At 42.0% G+C, this 24,164-nt stretch overlaps 2 protein-coding genes across 2 annotated transcripts; both read right to left on the bottom strand.

Annotated features, from left to right (window-relative positions):
* Window positions 1-1,828: 1,828 nt before the first annotated feature.
* gpr84 (G protein-coupled receptor 84) lies at window positions 1,829-3,138 on the bottom strand. The gene has a single exon (XM_076111095.1). It carries the CDS (start codon window positions 3,136-3,138, stop codon window positions 1,894-1,896), a length of 1,245 nt encoding a protein of 414 aa, XP_075967210.1. The 3' UTR covers window positions 1,829-1,893.
* A 4,026-nt stretch (window positions 3,139-7,164) lies between these two features.
* Window positions 7,165-22,661, bottom strand: LOC142970725 (zinc finger protein 385A-like). Its single transcript, XM_076111145.1, has 8 exons — window positions 22,587-22,661; window positions 18,632-18,835; window positions 14,474-14,584; window positions 9,289-9,463; window positions 8,507-8,824; window positions 7,712-7,899; window positions 7,526-7,612; window positions 7,165-7,398 (listed from the first exon to the last, which is right to left on the bottom strand). Exons 1-8 carry the CDS (start codon window positions 22,659-22,661, stop codon window positions 7,165-7,167), a joined length of 1,392 nt encoding a protein of 463 aa, XP_075967260.1.
* Between the last annotated feature and the right edge of the window lie 1,503 nt (window positions 22,662-24,164).

Here is a 24,164-nt window from a genome sequence, read left to right as displayed (position 1 = left end):
GCTCACCAGATACCTCTCCATCATCAAGTGCTGCTGCTGAACCTGTAGAGCCGGCCTACCAGCTGCCACAAAGAGAGAGACATCCGCCAAGACGCCTCACCTATGATCAGCTTGGTATCCCTTCATGCTACAATATCCAGTCAACACCACAGCTGTTACCTTTCTACCCCGTACCAGGACTGGTCCCATGGTTGCCACCCTTACAGCCATACTACCTTCAGTCACCCTATATGTATGTACATAGCTAGAACCATGGACTTCTAGTTGACTGTCCTTACAGACTGTTTTCAAAGACATATATGTACTGTTATAATGGACAGTCAACAAACACAAACTGTGAATATGGACTATTTGAGCCGTGACCCTTGACCTTTGTTCAAGCACCAGCTTACAGAAGAGGATCTTCAGTGTCAAGTTCATAAGAGACTGTTTAATTGCAGGAAAATGTTTGAGTTAATGTCGGGACGACATTTATTTTGTCGGAGGGAGTGTGACAAGTTGGAAAACATGCATTTTTATAAGTTAAGGAAAATAGTAATTTCATGGTCTATTGTGTGGAATGTAATGTGATTGAGAGGATCATTCATAGATAACTTTACGATTTACGGAAACCAGGAGTTAAAACACATCACACATGAATACGTGGTTGAGATAATAAGATTGTGTTTTCTTGCATCGTTTGTTTTGTTCTGAATTGTGTAGTTGGATACGTAGTGTTAAACTGATCTACATAGTGGTCTTGATCTTGAGTCTGAGATCGATTGCTTTGGTCTCCACCCACATATCTCGGGGAAATCGCGATCTTTTCCTCATTGCAGTAAAGTTCTTGCTGAGGAAAAACATCATATCACTCTCGTGATTATTTATCCCCCTTTTTTCAGGTATGTTGTGGATTTTAAACAGCGTTAACATGTCGGTATGAATCTGCTAACATGGTCCTATGTTTTAAGAGAATGTTGTTACATTTTTGGGTACTTTAGAGCTAAGTTTTACAGAGAGTACTGTAGTGTGTGTAACTTACGTGAGTTCCCGCGTGTAATAGTAGCTGCGTCTACTGCCACCATTTTGTGAATTCACATGTACACAGACGGTAATATTTAGTAGTGATATTTTATTTGTTTTATCTGTAGAATATGTTTTATGCACTTTGAGAGTTTTAACAGTACTGAATGTAAGCTAGTTTGTGCTCGGGGAAATATCTAAAGTAATACTTTGAATAGTGTTTAACATAAATAGCGTATGTACTCTCTACTCTCCTGTAAATCTCTTCCTGTGTAAATGATTGTATTTTTGTACAAACAATTGCAGTAAAGTTCTTGCTGAGGAAAAACATCATATCACTCTCGTGATTATTTATCCCCCTTTTTTCAGGGGTACAACAAATGCACCTGTGGGGATTATGTATTACAAAATATAATTTATTCCGTACATAACATAAACACATAATGTAATCTTGTACATTACTGTAAAAAAAACACAGACAAAGTAAAACATGGAGGTTGTGAAATAATGGAGTCTAGAATTTTGGTAATTCAACTTAACTAGAGATCATTAATCTGACTTTACCATTCCCGATACAGCTATCGATACCGATACCAGTGCTTAATTAATTATTAAGCTGTATGCCTCACTGTGTGGAAGGGACTGGGATCATTCTTTTACAGCCTGTGTAAGGCAACATCGGACTTGACTTAAACATTGCTTTCCTAACTTTGTAAAACAAAATATAACAAATAAATACATAGATATAAATATACTATATTGTTATTTATAAAAACAATAGTATCCGATACCAAAAGTTGATAGTGGTGGAATGTAAGCTGCACTATGGCTGTGTTGCTTCAAGAGAATAATATCAAACTGGGTTTACGTTAAGCAAGTTTAAGCCCCACTTTAGGATCTCAGAGGTGACCACCAGCTCCAGAGGCAGCTAAATGGTGCAACAGCCCTGTTGAGCAACACATGGTAGGCCTGTCGAAACTGTCGGTTCATGACAGCGTAGAGCATAGGGTTGATGCAGCTGTTCAGCCAGGTGAGGTTTGCACAGAACATGTGCAGTATCTGCGGGGCGCGGTTATGTTTGTCGGCTATGTTGAGCAACAGGAAGGGAACAAAGCAGAACACAAAACACAGAAAAACAATGAAGCACATGCGTGTCACACGCTTAAATTCGTCATCATCTCCTGAAGTTCCTGAGTGGGAGGAGGGCGCTGCAGTGGTGGAAGCAGGTGTGGATAAAGGTGCTGCTGGGACGATATCAGGGGGAGACTTGATTGCTGATGAACTTGGGGGCATGGCAGACCTCTGGACAGATTCGGAGGATTTTTCACAAGTTATCTCATCCGTATTTTTGTCTAGATCCGCCTGGCTGCTTATCTCACAGCTACATGTCTTTGCCATGCCACTCTCTACACCACTATCATCAGTCTCTTGTGCTGAAGAAGCTGGTTTCTTTCTGGAGGACCGGCGGCTTGGCCTGTAGCGGAGCAGAGCTTGTGAGGCAATCTGGACACGTTTGTAGATGAGGAGGTAGAAAACACCAACACAGCCCAAACCAACAAAGAAGTAGAAAAAGAGCAGGATGGTGCTGTAGGGACGACCCCTGGTGCGATGGAAGCTGCATGTGCACACCTGTGGCACGAACACATAAACAGGCCAAAGTGGGCCAAAGCTGGCCAGGCCCAGTGCCCAGGCTGAGATCAGGAGTGAAATAAGACCACGGTTAGAGAAGACACGGTCAAACACGGCCCTTTTTGTGACCAGGAGATATCGGCCTACTGCTACCATGCAGAGGGTGATAATGGAGACAGAGTTGGAGAGGAAGAGCAGCAGGCCGAAGATACTGCACCAGAGCTGACCACTGCGCCACCTGAGGTGTAGATAAGAGTCAACTGATATGGGCTGCAATATGGTGCAGTACAGGAGATCGGCTGAGGCCAGGTTGATGATGAGCACATTGAAGCGAGTCCTCAGACGTGGGTCTAAGGCGAAGGCCAGAATGGTCATCAGGTTCCCCACCGTACCAGTGATGGTCACAACACATCCCCACAGCACCGCAAAGTACCGGTAACCAACGACTGAAGGACCGTAGCAGGAGAAGAGGTCATCCTCTGTGTGGTTTGTGTGGTTCATCAGCATTCTGTCTACGAACAGGATTCAGAAAGAAGGTTAGCTTCTCTTTAATGTGCTGCCGGAAAGCTAAACTTATACAGAAACCCAGTCCTCCCCACCCCTCTTTGTGGTTACAATAGTGTCACAGGTGAAAAGGGAAGTTAAATGTAGTCTAGATATCTAGACATAACACTTCCCTTTGAACAAAGTTCTCGTTCCATTATGTTTTTGTGAGCCGTTTTAAGTACAAGATCTTTTTCAAGGTTTTTTTCTGCAGTTTTAGGATAATTGATTGTAATGTCATATACAACTGAAATACATTGTCTGCCAAGCACAAATAAATTCTCATTAGCCATTATTAGGTATTGTATGTATCGGCTGAATTCTGCATATAGATTATGAATCAAACAGTAAAACATTGCATACAATAAAGCATATTAGTAATGTTATACAGCCAAGAATTTAACATTGATAACACATACAATAAAAAAACCTCAAAGGGATTTCAGATACATTATATATATATATTTATATAATTTATATATTCTAGTATTTTTATATTAGATGTAAGGCAAATAAAAGCCCCTATTTTAAAACAAAACAATCATGAATTTCTCACCTTAAAATCTGAAGATGTCTGCCGGTCTCTGCAGTGATCCAGTGCACTGCATGTCTGGCTTCCTGCTAATGTTGCATTTAATGTGACTCTTCTGTGTTGCTCAAGTTCCGTCTACACAATGAAATGGTATGACGTAGGGTTTCCAGTTCATGTTTAAATTAGGTAAGCGAGAGCTTGTATAGTTTACTATTATATTAGTGAAATATATTTTTTACATTTACATCATATTTTACATTTGTTATGTATGGTATATCTATGTATGCTTAAGTCACGTATCTCAAGGGACTGTATGTCCAAACAGAACAGGACTTTGCCTCATGTAGATCAACTATTTTGATCATTATATGTTTAACATGTGTTGTGTACCCACATCAACAAATATTGGAGTACCTGTACAACTAAAATACTTTGTGATAAATGATTTATATATAAAAAAAAATCTCTACTCAAACTACTTAACAATGCTTGTGACACATTTATGAAAGTGAAAGAAGTTTGTGTTTTGTGGTCAGGTCAAGTGTATTTGTACAGGCAAATATCACACAGGTGTATAGGCCATCCTGAACTATAGCAAAGATGTGCATGCAATACAAATACCTGCTGCTATTATACAGTTACTGTAATCATGCAGTACCTTGCCCCTCTGTGCTGTTGGAACTGCTCCATGAAGACACTGAGACCTTTCTGTTCAACTATGCACTGTGGTGGTGGGCGTGGTGCAGTTGAGAAAACATGGCTCACCATTTTAATTAAATCATTTCCATATATACAAATCACTAAAGAGACACGTACAGTTGCTTTATTGTTGTGATTGGCGCATGGTTATTGTGGGTCATTTGGGAAATAATCTAGGGAGTCATCAGGGAAACCATTTGAGTTGGGACAGTTACACATTAACTAAAGTTACACTGAAGGTACTAGAGTACATTGTTTTGTTTTTTTGCTCATTGTTTTTCTTAAATCACTCTTTCCACATTCATTGTATTTTCCATTGATCGTGGCCCAGCAGGAATTACTTCTTCACTGAAACTGCGATGATGAATAAGTGATGAACATATGAGACTGAATGCTTTGAGACACACTTTTTACAATTCTCCTGCTGCAATTAGACATCCTGTTTCTGTCACACAAGTAGAAATAGTCCATTTTGACACCAGTCAAAGTGTGAAATTCTAGACTGCAAATGCAGAACAAGTACTGAAATTTATTTTCCACAAAATCTAAAGTTATAGGCTGGATGTTGATGAGAGGGTATCCCTGTTATAGCTTAAACTTATCAACACAATGTTTGCTATGGTTTATATTTTACGTGTAGCGTAAGTCATTTTCTGCGGTGATCTCATCCTCTAATTGTCACGCTTCTTCTTTGTGTGTTGTTTTACGTGCATCCTCTTTTCTCTTCTTTAGTTGCCTCTATAGGCTCTGTATTTTTAACTTTCATACCTTATTGTTTGTTTGCACACTGCACCAAACTGTAAAAACTGAAATCAACTTCTGATCACAAATAGTTTGATGCTTGTGAGTGACTTATTACTTTAGAAGTGTTCAGTATGTCAAAAGAGAAAGCAACTTGAAATAAACATGACTCACGCTATCATGTTACTAAACTACTGCATTTGTGATTTATTGTTATTTCACTACATTTTGAAAAAAAGAAAAAAAAATCACCAGTCAACATTGTTTACAACCATGAACTCAGTTTAATGTTATACATGATTTTGTCTTAAGTTAACAATTAGGAAGCCCCAACATGTACCTTTTCTCATTTTTTAAATAAACTACATTGACAGTAATGTTTCAATACACTTCTCCTAGACAACAATTCATACATTTGTAGACATTTTGTTTTTATTGCAGTTCACAAGAGAAGTCAGCAGGAGTGCTTAAAGTATTGCTCCAGTTTCCGTTTCCTAAAGCGCCCCCCGAATGTTTCACAAGCCATCGTGACAGTTTTACAGGGAAAGTTCGGGGTCATGTAGGGTCGAAGTACACAAGGCAGAGCAGACAAACTAAACATTTTTTATCTCACTACAAGCCTATATTACTACCATTTTGTGTTGTTTTTTTTGCATACAACTACTCATCTGTGTATACAGTATGTGGTCCTTTTCCTTCTGTAACATATTGCTGGTGTCTAACATCCCACTGTTCTCCACACACCTCGTATGGGATTGTGATGTCTGTAAAATGAAATGTGCACATAAAGACCTGCTACCGAACTCATACATTTTCCCGCTGTGCTCACAGTGTTGAAACTATTTCATGAAGACACTGAAACCTGTCTGTGTTGCGCAGTGAGGTGCAGATGAAAATGATAGATCATGATTTTAAATGTATTAGATTTTTCACCATAGACTTTTACCTATGTGCTTTGTGGGAATTCATGCACAGTATTGTCAGTGGCCATTCAGGAAGAATCTGGTGAATCATCAGGGGAACTATTTAATTGGAGACGGTTACATCTTGACCTTCACTAAAGTATGAAGAACGGCACTGGTGCTTCTTCTCATTCTATTCTTGTTTTTTTTTACAAGCTTACTGTATTTTAAACACTGATAGCTGCATAGTGCACCAGCTGCAATTACTTCTTCACAACAAGTCTACCTTTACCAAACTGTGAATGTGGTTGACGTACACATCAGAGCATTTTTAAGACATAAGACGTAATTCCCTCCCTTTTGCTGTTCCTCTTTGACTTCCTGTTTCTGTCCGACAGAGGTAAAAATCGGCCATGAGGCCGAAAGTTTTGTCATACAGTACAGAAAAGTGTTTACCAGTAACTGCAGAAATGATACGGAAAATGATGGTACCTTTTCTCTTTATAGGCCTCAAAAACAAAACATTACAGTGGTATAATCCACTATACTGTGACGGCTACATTATGGTACCAGCTAACATCAGAGGCAACGACTATATTTAACCCAGCGGGCGTGTTTTTGATTACATTGAGGCTTTGGATATGTAATGAATCCTTGCAGAGGTGAACACTTAAAACATGACAGAGGTAGGGTTTGAGTCAGATACAGTGGATCATTATGTTAGATGAAGATAACTAGTGAGCTGCAGATTGGAGGATGGTCAAAGAAGTCCATGCTTGATAGAAACTTGTTTTGAAGTTCCTCTTCAAACTACCTGCAGAGTCTACGCGATGATTGGCAGATAGTTGAGTGATAAAGGGAAACTGAAAAGGATGGAAACATACAGTCTCTTTGAAATGTCTGAGATTCATTATCTCTGCTTCTCCCTGTTAACGTAACAGTAGTGGTCTGCAACCACAGTATGCACCATGAAGAGTCATATGTTCACTGTTTTTATTAGGCTATAATGAAACAGCAGCTGGAGCCCCACCAGCTGATTTGGCTCTTGATGGCACATGGTTGCAGGCCTCCACTTCACAGTGTGCTTCTTCCTGATTCGTCCTCATTCTCTCACCGTCAGTAAGGAGTGAAGAGGATTGGCCCATGCGTGGTGCGGATGGGACCTGGGGCGGGCCTCAGCAGGCTGAGGGGTGTTCCCTGTAGGAGGTGGTGATGGGGGTGGTGATGGAGGTGGGAGGTTGGGCAAGAAGAACGTAGTGCCAGGTGATTGGAGGAGGCTGCGGCTGCCATTGCTGCGGCAACAGCCAGAGGATTGGGTAAAAGTCCGGCCCCCAAAGGTTTTCGAAGTTCCTTTGAGAAAGATCAAGGAAAAATGGAAGTAGATTTATTAATGCATGCAAGAGTTCTCCTCAAACCTAAATTATTTGAAATTGAGAAATATGGACTACGGAATATGGGAGAAAAACTGAGTTTCTACCATAAAGTCTGTGCGCTTCTTGTGCCGACTGAGAAGAGGATTTGGTTTCCCTGCAACTCCATCCCGATGCCTCCGGCTAGATATGTGCTGAAACATAAAGTGAGAGAGCAGTGTTATTGGATTTTGAGATTGCTGGAAAACTAGGATCACTCAGGGTCTTTGGATCTCTGTGTGGGGTTTTCTCACCTGTTTAAGCTGCAGCTCTGAGTTGACTCTGACGTTGCAGATCTCACAGTGGAAGGTGTGTTCCTCAGTGTTGGGGTCAGAAGACAGCTCCCCTCCCTGCTCTAGGCTGGGTTTAGGACCAAGACGTGGGTATGCTTTAATGGGTCCCAGTCCACTCCGAGCTTCCAGAATGGTTTTGTGTTTGGTACCTGGAAACAATAATAAGAAGAGTATAATATATGTTGGCTGTTAAGGCCATGCTACCGAGAATGAACTTTGAACCTATCTGTTTAGCAAACATGAAGGTGTCCTTAAGTGCTAAAAAAAGGAAATCTGGACATCTGCAACTTCATGACAACTACGAAAACTCAGAGGATTGTGTGACCTCCAGAACAGCTACTAAAGGCACCTTGTGGTGAGCCTGTTGGTGCACATTTGTTAAAAAGTGAACACACTCTAAAGCTGTTAATGTCATGATATCCATTTGAAATAGGAGGGTATTCCTGAAGTTGCATTTACTGCATGCGACAATATTTAGTGTAGTAGGTGGTAGGAGGCGAGATCACTTATCTACACCATGCAGTGTTTTAACCAGGCAATCCTACCACTAAGTGGCACCAATGCACCATCTTTAAAATGCAGATTAAATGCATAACTTTTAAAAAGGCCATGCTTCAGGGTTTCTGAAGTTACTTTTAAGAGTGCATAATGCTGTTGTTTGTAAAGGTTTATTTCTCTCCAAGATTGTGCATACTCTGGGGTGTTATGGACCTACGAATGTGCACTCCCACAGAGTGCCCTACCTACCTAACCTACCTTTGTTATGTGCCTCTAGTTGTGAGAGGGAATTAACAGCTACTTTGCACAGGGAGCAGTAGAGAAGCTTCTTGGCTTTCTCTTCCTCTGACCCCCCTGAAGAAGTGCTGGGTGCTGGGGACGGGGTTTCAGGAAGACCAGCCGCTGCTGGATCTGCAGGATGGGTGCTGAGGGCCACGGTGGGGGAGGGAGAGGATGGCAAAGGTGTGCTGACAGAAGTCAAGAGGGGACACCCTGCATCTGAGCTCAGTGTGGGTGTTGGAAGTCGACTAGGGGTCAGCGGTGACTTGTTAGAGTTGGGACAGGATTGGATGTCATCTGTAAACAGCACAACGTTTTTAGGTTAGGGAATAATTTGTGGAAAGTCAACCATATAATTAACTCTTCAACCCTGTTGTGTGAAAATAACTTGTCCTCTCTGAGGACAAATACACACCTGTGTAATTTTAACGTCTGTGTTTTTTTTTCTACTGTCATAGTTCAACTCTATATAGAACTGTGTGATGAAGTCAGATCTTTGGATCTGTATAGATCAGAGAAATGTACGCAGGTTGTTAGAATAAATGTTTGTTTCTCTTCTGGTGATCAGATTTGCAAGTTCTCATTAAATCATATTAACACTACGTTTCTTAGAAGAAACCAGCCACTGCTCTCTGGTTAGCTTCTATCCAATCACTTTACACAACAGCTGTGTTGTGCATCTTTACTGTTTTGTGACAGATTTGTGTATGTGTGTGTGTGCGTGTGTGTGTGTAACACTATATGTCACAGGTGATGCTCACCCTGCTTATTAAGATCAGGCTCAGGGCTAGATGGCGAGGGGCCTGTTGGGGAGAGCGAAGCAGTAAGGGGAGGGTGCTGCTTGTCGCCCTCTTGGAGACGAGCTGTCTTGGATGTCTGTGTCCCCTTCACCCTCCGAGCATGGCGGTTCCCCTTGTAGTGGGCCTCAGCCTGGCTCTGGCAAAATAACAAGATACATCAGAGGTTTACATGAATTAATGGATTTGATTTTGCACGACTGGATTCATATTTCCATCTTTAACGGAACGTTTCATTTTGATCACGATGTTGGCAGTGCACACACACTGCCATGTGGACCGATATTTATGTGCCCTTTTCTGTTGCCAGTCAGCTTTATATTGACATGTTTGTCTTATTTGTTCTTATTTGCACAGTCATAAGCAGTTGCATTTAATAGCTAAAGATGGGCTTTTCAGATGTTCATTACCAAGTAAATGCAAAAAGCTTTCACTGAACACATTCAAATCTAAAACCAATTATCTTTGATATTTAGGTTCAATACGTTTGAAAAACAAGAAATGAACCAAACACATCAACTCCAAAGATCTGCAGCTGAGCTATCATCAAGTTACCATCATTTAAAGACTGTGTTTGTATGGATGTGTGTCATAACCCATTAGAGTAGTAACTGAGTTATTACATATTTAACTAAGCAAACCCCTATTCTTTTTTGTTCCCCAGGATAATTCAATATTTACTCACAAATTCTGAAACATATTCTGGCACCCTGTATTTTCAGTGTACTACAGTAAAGGGCTGTTGAGCCTTGTGGTTTGCAGGTCTGATGTGCTGATGAGGCTGTCAGGGAAGATTAGCCCTCCAGAATATTCTCGTCTTCCTTCACTACTGGTGTAATCACTGAACTGGCCCGCTGAGCTCATGGTGATTATTAAGTGTGGGATTATTTAAAATGGACTGGAGGGCAGTGGGTAACCAGTGTCAGTTGTCAGCTGCCGAGAGAAACAAATGGAGCAAATCAAGAAGAGCATAAGTGTGTGTTTGTCTGCTTGTCCTTGTCTGATTGCACTTAAGAGGATCGGTTTAAAGTCAGGAAATGGGTAATATGAAGAGAATGGACCTTTCAGTAAATCTTCAGTACGTTTGTAGACTTTGGGTTTCAGTTTATCAGCGTTAAGGGATTGGTTGACGAGTTATGTGTTAAAGTTGTGATCATTAAGATTTTCATGAAATTAAACCCTATTTGTTATGCAACTTATTGTTGTCATTTTTTTTAGCAATAGCAACTCAATATATTTACAATCTGTAATTACACCAATGTCAACTAACATTGGCATTGGACAGGTGCAGAAACATGCAGAAATAACTCCTCGAGATACTGGGCTGGGAAATCGGAGTTACCCTTCAAGTCCAGATATGTGCATGTCAGCATCTGATGAAATCAAAGGAAAGAGGGAGCTGTAGTTCTTGTAAGCTCCTCACTAATTCAGTAATACAGAATAAGATAGGGTTCATTATGTCAATAACAAGGCTGAGGGACCTGCATAAGGCGCGTGACTGGTAGTAGCCCTAAATGTTTGGGACTCTGCGGCTTTGGGATGCTTCACTGAGGCAAAGGGACCACTGGGACGTGTCCACGATGTCTCTGTAAGCCTGAGGTATTAAGTGCCAATGTTAGTTACCCATATAGCCCTCATCCTGATTGGTGATGACAGAAAGGCAGATATAGCTCTGCCTGTGTAACCCAACTCCTCTGACTGCTGCGACCCAAAGCCCTGCAATTAGACAAGGAGATGAAGCCCTACAACTCCACAAACAAATGACAGCAGAGAGCCTGAAAGACATATTCAATGCTCCTTCTTCTCTTTGCAGTTCACACTTTGTGCTGCCATTCTTATTTTCCTCTCCCATTCTGCAACTCCCAGTTGTTTTCCTTCTGCTTGAGCTTTGATACTTTCACTCTTCCTGTGACCTTCAGTGTCAGATCTTAGGAAATCAATGAAGGTGTTCCGTCAATTCAAGCATAAAAGGCTTGACAGGCTCGGAGGTGGGGGTGGGATGCAGTAGAAACAATTGGATGTAAAAGAGATTAACGCATCCGATCTTGAGGAGAGTGAAGAACAATGAAATATAAATGATGTTGGGCATAGTAGGCGAAATGGACTGAGAGAAGCTGCGAAAGAGCCTATGAAAATGGGAATTAAGATGAATGAAGAAGCAGAGATGGGATTTAAGAGGGATAAAATGAGAGCAAGTGAATGTCCCTGAAATCCCTTTTCTCTCTAAGCAGGATGTGCTTTGATGTTTTATCTATAAAGCAACAAAGGCACAGAAAGCAGAGAGACTGGGTCTAGAAAATCTACTGTACGGGGCACTGGCAGCAGCGACAGGAAGAGGGGGCGGGAAGAAGGTGGAGAGAAGGAGAGGGGACAGACGATACTGTATACCCCACAGAGGAGGAAGCAGAAAAATGAAAACAGGAAAATGGTGAGCAAACCCCCTTGCTGAACAGACGGAGACATGAATGAAACAAGGTTTGGTTTGGGCCTGAGAAGAACAAGAAGAGAAAGGAAGAGAGAGAGAGAGGTGTCCAGTATGGTACTGCAGTGGTGACGATGGCTAATGCAGCATGGTGTGACGTCAGCCTTGCAGCAGAGCTGAGCTAAACACTGGCAGGCTAATCTGTCCTCTGTGGCCAAAAATGAATTGCATTGTTATGATTGCCACATGTGTGGCTGCAGCGTAGTAGCAGTGAGAAGCACCTTGGTCTGAGTGGCCGCTATCAATCAATCTGCCTCTTTCACTTTGTGTAAGTACTCGAGAAATCCCATTTAACCCCTGCCTCCCTGCCTCCCTCACACATGAACACAAAAGATAAATGTTGGTATTGTTAATGTACTCTGGGTTTCGTATGACCTGAAGAAGACTTGATGAAAAATAATGAGTTTGTCTGCCTTTGAACTGCTGCAGCGCAGCCCAGACAGCGCGAGTAAGCCAAATACCGTACTGTAAGCAGAGTATTCCTTCATTTTTAAAGAATGTCCACCGTGCTTTAAGCTCCCAGTCTCTCAGGTTACTGTGTAAAGTGCTGGAGAGCTGCAGCGGAGCAGATGCACACCGAGGCTCACAAGTAAAACAGCAGGCGGAACAAACAGGTGGCTCAGTATTAGACATCCCACTGCATCTCACAGGTGTGACACCAGCACTCTCTCATATATACACACATGCATTTTCACACATGCACGTTCATATTTACCCAAACGGTATGTAAATATGAACATGCTGTAAGCAGCCCCCACTCCTGTTCTGTATTCCATGCTCATGTAGACCATGTGGGAACACTCAAGTCTGAGCAGGGGAGATATAATTAAGTGGCCTCTCACAGAGTTACACAAGTTTCCGATGACTCTCCTCCCTAACTGTGTCCTTTATACACCATTGCATTTAGAGTGCAAGTATTTAGCGCTTCATCACTGGAATGCATTTATATTTTTAGCCAGGCTTGTATGTCAGGCTTTTGCTTGATTTGTACTCGTGTTTAGGTTAGAGGTTACAGTGTAGGTCAGAAATATCAGTGTTTTTTTTATTGTAAAAACCTTTTAATGTTGACGAATACACATTAGTCAAACTCAGATAATTAGTTGGACTGCACAACAAATTCAGCTCAGGAAATTTGTCTTTTTTCACTTCTAATAGAACTAACTGCAGAATTTATTGGGGGCTGTTTTCCTGTGGCATAATATGAAAGGTCATTTTCAGAGGCAGTGTGATCAGAAATATGCAAACTAATTTCTTATTTCTCCGTGCAATGAAAGAGTCTCTGACCATCAAGATACGTCCTCTGTACATGTGTACTTACAAACACATACACACTATAAAAGGCCCAGTACTTGACTCTTAATACATCAGTCATGACTCCAGCTGGGTTTTGGATGTCCACATTATGAGCTATTTGCTTTTCAACTTCAGTTAACACTACTGCCTCTTTAATGAGGACACTCAAGTCATATCCTCTAGAGTTTTATATCTTCTGGCCTCTTTTATTTCGGTCCCTCTGCCTCATGTTGGCATAGTGCCGTCTGTCAAGAGTGAAATGCAGAAAATGTACTCCATCAGCTTTAAGGTATAGTTCTGAGGACAAGCTTGTGTTAACTGTGGTTCACCCTCACACGTCTCACACCCCTCCATTAAACCCTATCAGAGTGGATTTAAAAAACACTCATTATACTCACCTGAAATATGCTTTTCAAGCCTGACCAACAAAATCTCTGTACACTTAAAATAAAGGTTTTACAAACTTTCTGAAACTTGCTTGCTGTCCTTTAAGTTTTTGACACAACATCCCCATACGCTTTTGATACTGGAGTGCAGAAGGAATGATACTGGACAGTCAAAGAATAGATTAAGCAGGCACGGATTGTCTCAGTCCCCCCCCCACCCCCCCACCTTCCTGGACAGGCTAAAATTGGAGCTGAAAAACTGTGAAGTTCTCACCTGCTCCAGCTGTACAGTCAATCACCAAATAACTTTGACTTCAGCCAGCAACCTTTTTAGGTCATAATTTAATTCGACAAGAGTGCAGGTGCAGTGCTCTGTGACGGTTTGACTGTTTGCTAAGGTCTGCCCCCCCCCCCCCCCATACTATACAGATTTACCACTCATAATGCTTGGTCATTTTCTCATTCTCGTTTTCAGCAAGCAACGCTTGATTTTGGGAGCTGAAATTACAAAAATGAGGGTATTCTTTTCATTCTCAGAATTCTATCCATTCGTTCCAATAACATTTGGAAAGTCTAGCAGTACGATTAGATTATTTTAGTCCATTCGTGTGTGAGAGGAGCCAACAGGAAGTCAGCTGTTGCTCTCTTTCGGCTCAGCTGGAGAAGGAACCATGCACATCATTAATGACATGCTTGGTTTCTACTGTCAGTAGTAAGTTAGTTAGCCGGACATGCTAATATTGCAGCTAACATTTGGCAGATAGACACACTTTAATTAATTTCCTACACTTTTGCGCATGTGTTTTTGGTTTTGTAACGGCTATAAGAGAGACAAGGTCCTCCAAACTCTTTTAATGCCAAACATCACTCATACTACTACCGCATGCACACTGCTTTGTCATTTTTTAGGAATCCAAAGCTTGACAGGTCCGCTGTGCCAGCTGCTATAAAAGCGGATCCTTCATTTGAAGTGTTTAAGGTTTCATACCTCTGAGTTGAAGCGTATTTGACAGACGTTACAGGAGATGATTTGCCGCTTTGTCTTCACCATAGGTGGCCCGAAGGTGTGCGTCATCACAGCTTTCTGGACGGGGTCCATCTGTGGACAGACAACCCAGAGGTCACATCAAAGATTCAACACAGGAGAAGCTGAGGGCAGTGTTTCCATTGTTCTCCTAACGGCAGTCCAGTGATTGTGGATGAGAGAGAAAGGTGTTAAAGGAAAGGTGCAGGTGAATGACAGGGGGAGCCGCTGGAGGGGGAGGAAGCTGTGAGATAAAAAAGAGTGGAGAAGAGTGAATTGATGTGAAGGGAGCAGTGATTGATGTGGACAGGAGGATGTGTGTTTTCACAGCAGCAGCTGGAGTTCTTGGGTGCCGTTCAAACGCTTCAATTCATGCCGGGGTTAGAAGAGCCTAATTACAGAGCCCCTATCTCCAAAACTGTGTACTTTGTATGTGTGCTATAAAACCTCTGCTTTTCAAAACAGCATACCAGAATATTATACAAATCAATTGAGATATTTTCTGTGAAGCACCTTGATAAGAGATAAAAAAATGTATTTTAGATCAAAGCCCATTCAAATTTGGCTGCAGGGAATTTTAATTTCACATTTTGATGTATTTGAATAATCAGTACACTGAGTTATAAAACTGCAGAAATGTGATTAAAGAGTTAAAATAGGAGAAAGTCATGGACATAAAAATATCTCAAATGAAATGCCAAATTTAAATATCAGCCTGTCACTTTTTTTTTCAAAATAAACAACCTAGCCTGTGATTAGATCAAACACAGATATACGCCGCGTCCCTCTCTCATGAAATGTTAACCGCTTCATTTTTAGACGGCTTGAATGGACTCGTGTGAGCTCTCTGGCCCATTGGCAGGGTTCAACAACCACAGCACTGGGTGTTGCCCTCATTAAGTAGCCAAAAGCACACTGCGGTTTTACTCTGCGTCTCATCTCCTGCTCAGACTGTGAACGTCTGCTGTCAAATGAGAGACTGTTTACACTCTCAAGCTCCATGCACCAGGGGAAATGGTATAATTGGTCTGAAAACTTAACCCTGTTTGAATGCATTGTTCGGAATATTTATAGACTTTAACCTGCTTCTTTTTTTTTTTTGCTCCTGTCTCTAACTCGTTTCTCCAGTTCACCTCTCTCTTGTTTCCTGTTTTTCATGTGGAGACCTGAGGGGTTTACCATGAAGCAATTTTGACAGAGCCAGGCTTTCTTTGTCTGAGCTTGCTCAAAAAAACTTAAAGCCCTAGTCAGAGATAATGGGTACCACTATGGTGGTTATCAGCTTGCCCGTTAACCCAGGGTTTCTTCATCAGGCTCTGGGTTGTTTGGTGCGACAAAATGGGCTCGCAATGCAATGCATTGAGTTTGTGCAACTGTAATTGCATGGCTTCCTTTGGTGGCATTACTAATGTAACGTTATGGCTCAACAAGCTTGCATTTATCTGAATCTGTACTGCTCATAGATTGGCTATTGACTATATGAGTAAGGCTATTTCCAAAAGAGTTGATTAGTGAAAGGCGCTTTTTAGCCGATTTCAATCAAAAACTCGGAACATAAAGTGATCCGGACCAGGTTAGGTCTGCAGCATAAGGCTACTTTCACGTCAAAGGAAACTCTGGCTTTAGGCTCAATATACCTCGCTAACCCACTAATCTGGCTATGTACACCCCTCTGTAACACCTCCAAGTTTGTTTACATGTGTATATTTGTTCCAACATTGTGTGTTGGTGAATTCATGACAGTTTGTGTGTTTGTATCAAAGTGAACTATTGTCTGTGTCCCGATGTGTGTGCGTGTCAACAAGCTTTGGTTAAAACAAAAACCCCTCTATCATTGTCATGTCCATCTCTTATTGGTGGATGTTCTCCATGTCGATCTCTCCCTGTGCCTCACTGTGTGTCTTTTGCTGCCATTCTTTTACCATCTGTTCTCATCATGATCTCTTTCTATGCTTCTGTCCCCACTGTTATGACCTCATTAACCTATTCGTCTGCTTTCTGTCTGCTCTTTTACTCTCTCCTCCCTCAAACAGTGGAGCTTTTGTTGAACCAGAAATGTACACTGTGTGTCACATGAATGAAGCTTATTTACAGCTTCATTCTTAAATATTCCGATATCTAAAACACAGTAAATCTCCGAAGCTCAAGATCATCTCACATTTTTTCATTCATTTTTTCAGTTAAAATCCTTAAGATTTCAGTCTTGGTGGACTTGGTGGAAACAACAAATGTCTTTTAATACCACAGGTCCCATAGTTCTGTTTGAAATGGCACGTAATTGACCGCTGGCAGTAGCAAACGCATCTTGAGAGGCTTCCTCAGAGGAAGAGCAACTCATTTATCGGTTAACAGGGCACTTTAACTGTATGCTGAAAGGATTCATCGCTTCCAAGTTTTTTAATAAAGAAGTCTAAAGATTAAAATGTTCCAGACCTCTAAATCTGCTGTTGTGTTCTTTGACAGCTATTTGTCGGCCCCGGTTAGAGAAAGAACTGAGCCAATCAGAGCTTTGTAGGCAGAATTTAGAGAGGGGACGGCATCTCTGCCTGAGCCGCGACAATATTGACAAGAATAGATGAGATCCACGCAGCTGCAGGCCTTTGGAAGTCTACTTAAAGAAATATAAGCTCTTAGATTTCAAACTTCACTTGACTTGAGAATTGTTAACTGCTCCCAGCAAGCAGTCCTGCAGCTTCTGTTTCAGCTGAAAAAGATGTGCAACAGATATGTCGCTTGCTACTGATCGGTTTGGGAAAACTAGCATTCCCTCCCGCACAGAAAACAGCAAAGTTATTTATATTAAATAAATGTATTATTATATGAGCGCAAACTGAATCATGAAGTAATACAAAATTGCAGTTCAGTATGACTATCAGAGTAGAAGATAATTCAGTTTCATCTGATATGGTAACAATGACTCATGATTGAATTGTGTGCTCCAGATCAGGTCCAGGATGTGCGTGCATTGTTTCCTATGAATCCTTGGTGTGTGTGTGTGCAGTGGAGGGTGGATAGTAACAATGAAAACTACTAAAAAACACATTTAATGGATATGGCTTGAAAGAAATACAATAAATGGCATCAAGATTGGCTTTGATGTATTGGAAATATGAATAATTATAACTTTGGAGTCATATGTCTTTCCCAAACTGAGTAACTGACACAGAGACTAATACTATGCATCAACTTCAGCCTTACACTTAATGTATTTTCCTCTGGAGCGTTTGAAATCAACAGTGTCTCACTCTCTCCCTCTGCATCACTGTGCAGCTTGTGTCTCAATGCAAGAAGTTGAGACCTACAGTATACTCCTGAGAATCTTAAGAGTCTAGAAATGACCTGTAATCCTGGTGAGTCAGATCTGATATAAGCTCTCTTGGTAACTCACTGAAGTCCAACACTCCAAAGACTTTCTAGCCGAACTGGAGCATAACTGTGTTTGAAACAATAAAATGCAGTAATAAAAGAGTGTTCTTTGGCAGTTTCCCTTCTCCGTGTCCTTTCAGTCTCTATGGACGAGGAGGCTGCTTTAAATAAGGACTCACTGAGCTGCAGCCTTCTATCACTGGATGACAGCGGTGTCTTAGACTGCGCTGACACAGTGATTTGGATTGAGGTGCTCTGGCTTTAGTGGACACACTCAAAAGTGTCCTCGCAGAAGCAGGATGAATGATTGACCTGCACAAAGATAATGATACTGTGTTTGCATGCGTGGTGCAGATGCTTCCCTGTTTGTCGCCACGCTGACCTTCACATGAAACCCAATCTAGAAATGAGAAGGAGCCACAGAAAATGCTGACTGTGGAGAATCCAGCCCTGTGCCTCTCATACAATTGATTAGCTGTAACTTATTTTATTGCAGTAAAACACTTGCCTGGGCATTTTCTCAATTATGCTGAAAGTCACTCAGCTGAATAAAAAGTAAACAGCTGTCACAGCTGTCACCTTATCATTTTGGATTATGCAGTATAAATTTCACTTTATCACTTTATCACAGGAGACAACTCTGCAAAACCACAATACCAACTCTGTCTTCTGTTCAGTGAAACAAGTTGATAACGAATCCCAGACGCCATTTGTGCACATGTGTGTTTGTGCAGGTATATGCCTGTGAGCACTCACTGTATTAAAGTTGTGGAAGAGGCCGATTCTGGCCGGGTGAGGCGACTCCATGGGGAACTGGAGGAAGGGCTTCATGTCCAGCGGGGCTGGGATGACAGATGGGCTCCTGAGGAAGGCAGGGACCGGCCCCGGTCGGTTTACACTTCCTGTGGTAGAAGCACAGATGCGGAAATAAGAGATAAAAAAATGAAAAAAGCATAAAGGCTGATAATTGATACATCCGATGAAGCGTTCCCCCTTATAGAGTCAGTTTGTTATTGAGGAGATGATTACGACATTTAATTAAATATTTTCTTAAAGGAATAGTTCAACATTTAGGGAAATACACGCTTTCTTGCGTTAGATACATCTGTCATGACTAGAAACAGGGAGACAGATGGCTCTGGTTTGGCTGTGCCCGATGGTAACAAAATCTTCCTCGCAGCACCTCTAAAGGTCACTAATTAACATGTTATATCTTGTCTGGTAATTCTGTACAAAAAGCGAAGTGTAAACATTATACATTGATAGCGGTTTCCCCCTGTTTCCAGTCTTTGTTATTTTTACTAAAAGGTTGCTTAAAGGGTCTGAGAAGTCCGTGACTATTCTTAAAACATTCTGGCCCGTAGCATCAGATGCCCAGACCATGCTTCCTGAAGGTCTTTTTATGGCCTGTAATTTCTCTGCGCCTCCCTTACAATTTGTCTCAACCATTTTTTGGCAGCTGTGCTATTTACTGTAATGAAGGCACTAGGCCCAAAGATGTTCATAGATATGATTGGGCGTTGCCAGAGGGCCAGTCCATCCCTGGCATGAACCAAGTTTTGTTTCCAAAATGTCAAACTTTTTTCATTAAATGTATAATATACATATATATAGTGCCTGCTGTAAAACCAGTTTGAACTAAAACACCATTAAAATGAATATATTACTCCCCTTTTTCTCAATCTGAACCCTCCCCCTCTGCATAATTTTCCCATGTTGAGCCCAACTACCCACCCACACCTCTCCTCTCTCCACCTCTCTTGCTCACTTTTCTCTCAGCAGTAGCTCAGCAGTGGTGAATGCCTGCACTTGAGGAGTCTCATGTGATGGACAGGAAGGCTAAGCTCCTTAAGCCTCGCAGCTGGGGTGCTGCAGATATCCGCCTTTTCTCCCTTTCTCCCTCTGTCTCTCTCTCGCCAAGCACAGTTTTCTATTCACATTTCATGGTCCCTTATTCTGTGTGCCTGGCTCTGTATCCCTCGTCTGTGCTTCTCCTCACTCCAGCACCAGTTCCTTTCGCTGTTTTGTTCCTCTTCCTCCTCATCCTCTTTCTGTTTTGCTCTCTCCTCTCCACTCCGCTTCCTGTAGTTCTCTTTATTTAGCGTAAAAAACCAGCAGGGTGCTTCAGAGAATTTGTATAATCTTTTCTTTTGAGATTATAAGCAATCGTCATCCTTTACTGCCAACGCTTTGTGATGACTACTTAACAATTTTGTTGCATTTGAAAAGAAAAACTGGTCACTTGTCAAAACGAGGGGAAGAAAAGGCTATTTTGGGAAACAGCAGAGGAGGCTCCTTTCACTGACAGCAGGGGAGACGTAAAGAATGTGCTGTCAGGATCAAAAATAGATGGAGGGGAAAGTCTCTCCTTCTGGCATTCCTCTCCAGACTGCCTTAGTCCTTGGGAGGCTGTGACAGCTGTAGCTATATTGTCATGTGTGTGTGTGGCTGCTCTGCATATCTCGCATGGTAAGTAGGGAGTTCAGAAGGTAGAAGGCAAATAACGTATAGAAGTGGAGGTCATGGTTTAAATGTCCTTCAGACATGCAATGAAGCCCACAGCTCACATGGCGGCCATTATCACTTCTCCAAACCAACCACACCAAGGTTTGTGCTGAGTGAAGAACCAGCAGTAATAACACACCTTAGTTCACACCAACATATGAACATGGAGGCATGAGTGAAGGCTCAACACCAGATATCACAAAGGAATGAGTGTAAAATAAGAAAGAAAGTTTGACCTATTTTTTATTCCTGTGTTTAAAGCTGTAAATATTAAAGCATAGGGATGGTGATATTCTATTTTTGAAGACAACAAATCCCATGAAAAGGCCCAAACTAAGAATGTGTTAGTCCATCTTTTAATATGTTCTGACTTCCCCACTCTGTCAGTGGCCAGAGCCCCAAGGCCATGTGTTGATGTAGATATTTAAAATCATGCCAGAGATAAATACTTGCTGGGCACTGTAGTCCGTAGAATACGTTAGTCAAACAGGAACAAATCATGTTTTTCAGCGAGCTATTGAGTATTTACAGGACAGTGCATGTGGGAGTGACTCAAAATATACATTGCAGTGCCCACGTTCATGGCATGCAATGTGTAAACTATTGACGTAGTCTCCGTGATGTCACCCTTGTGTTTCTGAAGAGCCGCTGTGACGCTCAAAGTGTCTCCGGCCTCATCTTGGCAGTGACAACACCGCTCAACTCTAAAAATGGGCAAAGAGGTGGATCATCAGTGGAGATGAGCTGGGGATGGGTGATGCAGCAGAGCAGACAGCTGGCAGCTAGTGACCTGTGACAGCACCCACCTCAATTATGCCTTACGTAGAGCCTTGGTATAATTCAAATGGATGAGTTATATTTAAATCCACAAAACCGTACAGTGAATGTGGAAATTAGCTATAGAGACCAAAACAGTTTTATTTCGTACCAGGCTCTAAACATGTTTATTTCTGCTGTAAAGTTTGACATTTTTAAATTGGGATCTGTGGGGATTGACCCGCTTTAAGAGCCAGCCTCAAATGGCCATTCAAAGATCTGCAGTTTTTGGCATTTCTGCGTTGGCTTCATTTCTCAGCCCCAGAGGCTGTCAGTTGGTTCGTGGTAGTAAAGGAACATGTCACAGTACAAAAGTGTGGCTGATTGATGTGTTTTCGGACAACATTGGAGCTCTGAGCCACAGAGGAATACAAAATATCAGGCTTTAGCTACACTGATACTATTTAGGATCTATTAATTGATGGTCTTCCTGTGGGATTTAATGAAGATATCACCAGACCTACCCTGTAACAATCCAAACATTCAAGGGTACCTGTGACATTCTTCCTTGCATCTAGTTATTGTGGAAAAAACTATTAAAAAAACAGAGTAGAAAATGTCTGAGAGACAATTAAACATGTGGTTAACAGAGCATGTAGTGGGACAATCATGTTTCAGCTTCATGGATTAGCTCTGAGGTATCATCATCGTGCTTCCTCTTTGGTTAGTGAAGCGTATTCCTGACACGTATTCTGGTAAATCCGCAGCTCATTTTACGCCAAATAACAATTTAAAGGTCATGTCTGTTACTTATAAATCTGCATTTGCTGTGCAGGCGCTCACAATAGAGTGATGTATTTAACACTGGCACACAGTGTTTTCAGGGTCATTTTCTGCACCACCCCACAGCAGCTTGATGCGGTGTGAGTGTAGAGGCAACAGCCCCTGACCTACCCTCTTCCTGAGTGATTTACAATGACATCAGATAAGTGTACGCCACGACTCCTCAACGGCGACCACGCAGGGAGGGTGCGCATTGATTGGACACATTCTGAGGAGCGTTAAAGTGTTAAAGTGATGCCAAACTCTATAAATCCAGACCTCTCCCTCTATTGCTCCTTCTCTCCAGTAAAATGAACAGACAGCGCTGTTTCACCCAGCCTCTAATCTTACTGTCTTTTTTTTTAAATACAAATGTTTGGCCGAGAAAAAGATCAATGTCTGTGTAATAGCTTATTGAATTTTTGTGTAGATTGTGAGAGAGAGGTAGTTGGACAGAAATGAAGTGACGCAGAGAGAGAAAAAACAACAACCAGAGACAGAATCGTATCATCACAGTAGATTTCACAAACCCCGACGTGTGCACACACAGGCACGCACACTCCAATATGCTGTGACTAAGGCCTCTCAAATTGGCAATTCATTTAGCCAATTTAGGTTTAATGATCACAGAGGTAATGTCAATGTCAGTGACGTCGCTGAAGCCTCTCTGTATTCCCTGGCTGCCTCCATCTTTGTGCTCCATGATGGGACAGGAGACTGGGTGACATGCTGTCGAACAGAATGATGTCTGACGAGAGGCAGAAGCACTGCAGGGTCCCACCGAAAAAAAGGGAAAATAAAAAAAGAAATGCAGCCACCTTTAGTTCCAGCTCCACACTCCAGGAAGACCGGCGGCTTGGCACACGATGCCAGCTGCCTCACATCTGCATCTAAATGGGCTGCTGTGCACAGAAGACTCTGAAATGAGCTTCATGTGGCAGATTAGCCAGCATCCCCTGACAAAACCCTGTCGTTGTCACTGCAGCAGAGACAACTCTGTGGCAGCAGCAGGTCTGTTAACCCAAAAACCACTGGATCCACTGTGTTCATTGTTTGTCTTTGCCCCAGGTTTTGTGCACAAGGCAATGTGAAAAAATGAATTGATCACCATTTGGTGGCAGATGACACCATTAGTATGTTTACGATCATCGTCGTGTGTTCAAATGAGTTGTGACTCCTATTTGTTGATTTGTGGAAGGAGTGCTGCGCTGCCACATTTTGGTATCAGGTGACCTTATAACAAGTTCTCTGCAAAATAAACACTGGAAAGGACTTGTTAAATCAGCTCTCTCCCTGGTGGTGTCAATGGAATGCAACTGTGTTGGAGGATCTAACCTTTAAAGAAACAGAGTGCTAACTTTGTCGTGATTGCAGGAGGGAAGATGGCACTGTCTTAGTGTCGCATACTGCTGCTGTGAAGGACTGAGCATGAAATCCAATTTACTGCAGCTCAGCTTACCCTCAAGTCAAAGGCAGCTATTTCAACCTAAGCCGGGGACAGGCGACAATACACACACACACACACACACACACACACACACAAACGTTGGTAGTTTGAATGAGCGATGCTCTAAAAGGAGTAACTTATAGGCTCCATGCTGATTAATGTGTTTGTCTGTGTGAGATCTGGACGGTGAGGAGAGAACAGTTGAGGAGAGGCGAGTTCTGGGGAAGGAGAACACAGTTGATTTCAGTCTGCGCTTTGTTTTAATGATAGATGCTCTGCGCCCCAGCGACCAGGCTTAAATGCCATCTCCCAGAGAACTCTCAGAAGTCCTCTTTTACTGGAAATGTGTGTGTCTGTTTTTAAGTTTTTCTCTTGAGATCAGCCAGCTCTGCGCTCTGATTTCATGCAGTATTTGCAATTAATCAAGACTTGGGTTTTCCCCTACAGATTTTGCACTGCTCTCATTAATATTTAAATCATTATGTAATGATGGTAGTACATTGCTGCGTTTGGACTTTTCCCTGTTAACAGCTTCTTTTTTCTGAAAGATTCTGTCTGTCTTAGTGTCGAATTATGAAACCTTACAAAGAGATAGAAACTCCCTGATTGGCAAGGAAATGGAAATGACAAGCAAAGAGGAGCTTGGAAGGAAATGATGGCCGTGGTGCTTATCAAGTCGATTGAGCGAGGAAAAGAGGTCTGGACGAGGGGGTAGATGAGGTGGAAAGAGAAGGAAAGCATGGAGGAGGGGGAGGGAGC

The sequence above is a fragment of the Anarhichas minor genome, unplaced genomic scaffold (genome assembly GCF_050575085.1).
Source record: "Anarhichas minor isolate MPS153535 unplaced genomic scaffold, ASM5057508v1 ptg000043l, whole genome shotgun sequence".
In the NCBI taxonomy this organism is placed as follows: Eukaryota; Metazoa; Chordata; class Actinopteri; order Perciformes; family Anarhichadidae; genus Anarhichas; species Anarhichas minor.
Note: the sequence above shows the minus strand (reverse complement) of the source record. Positions and strands in the feature narration are given on the sequence as shown.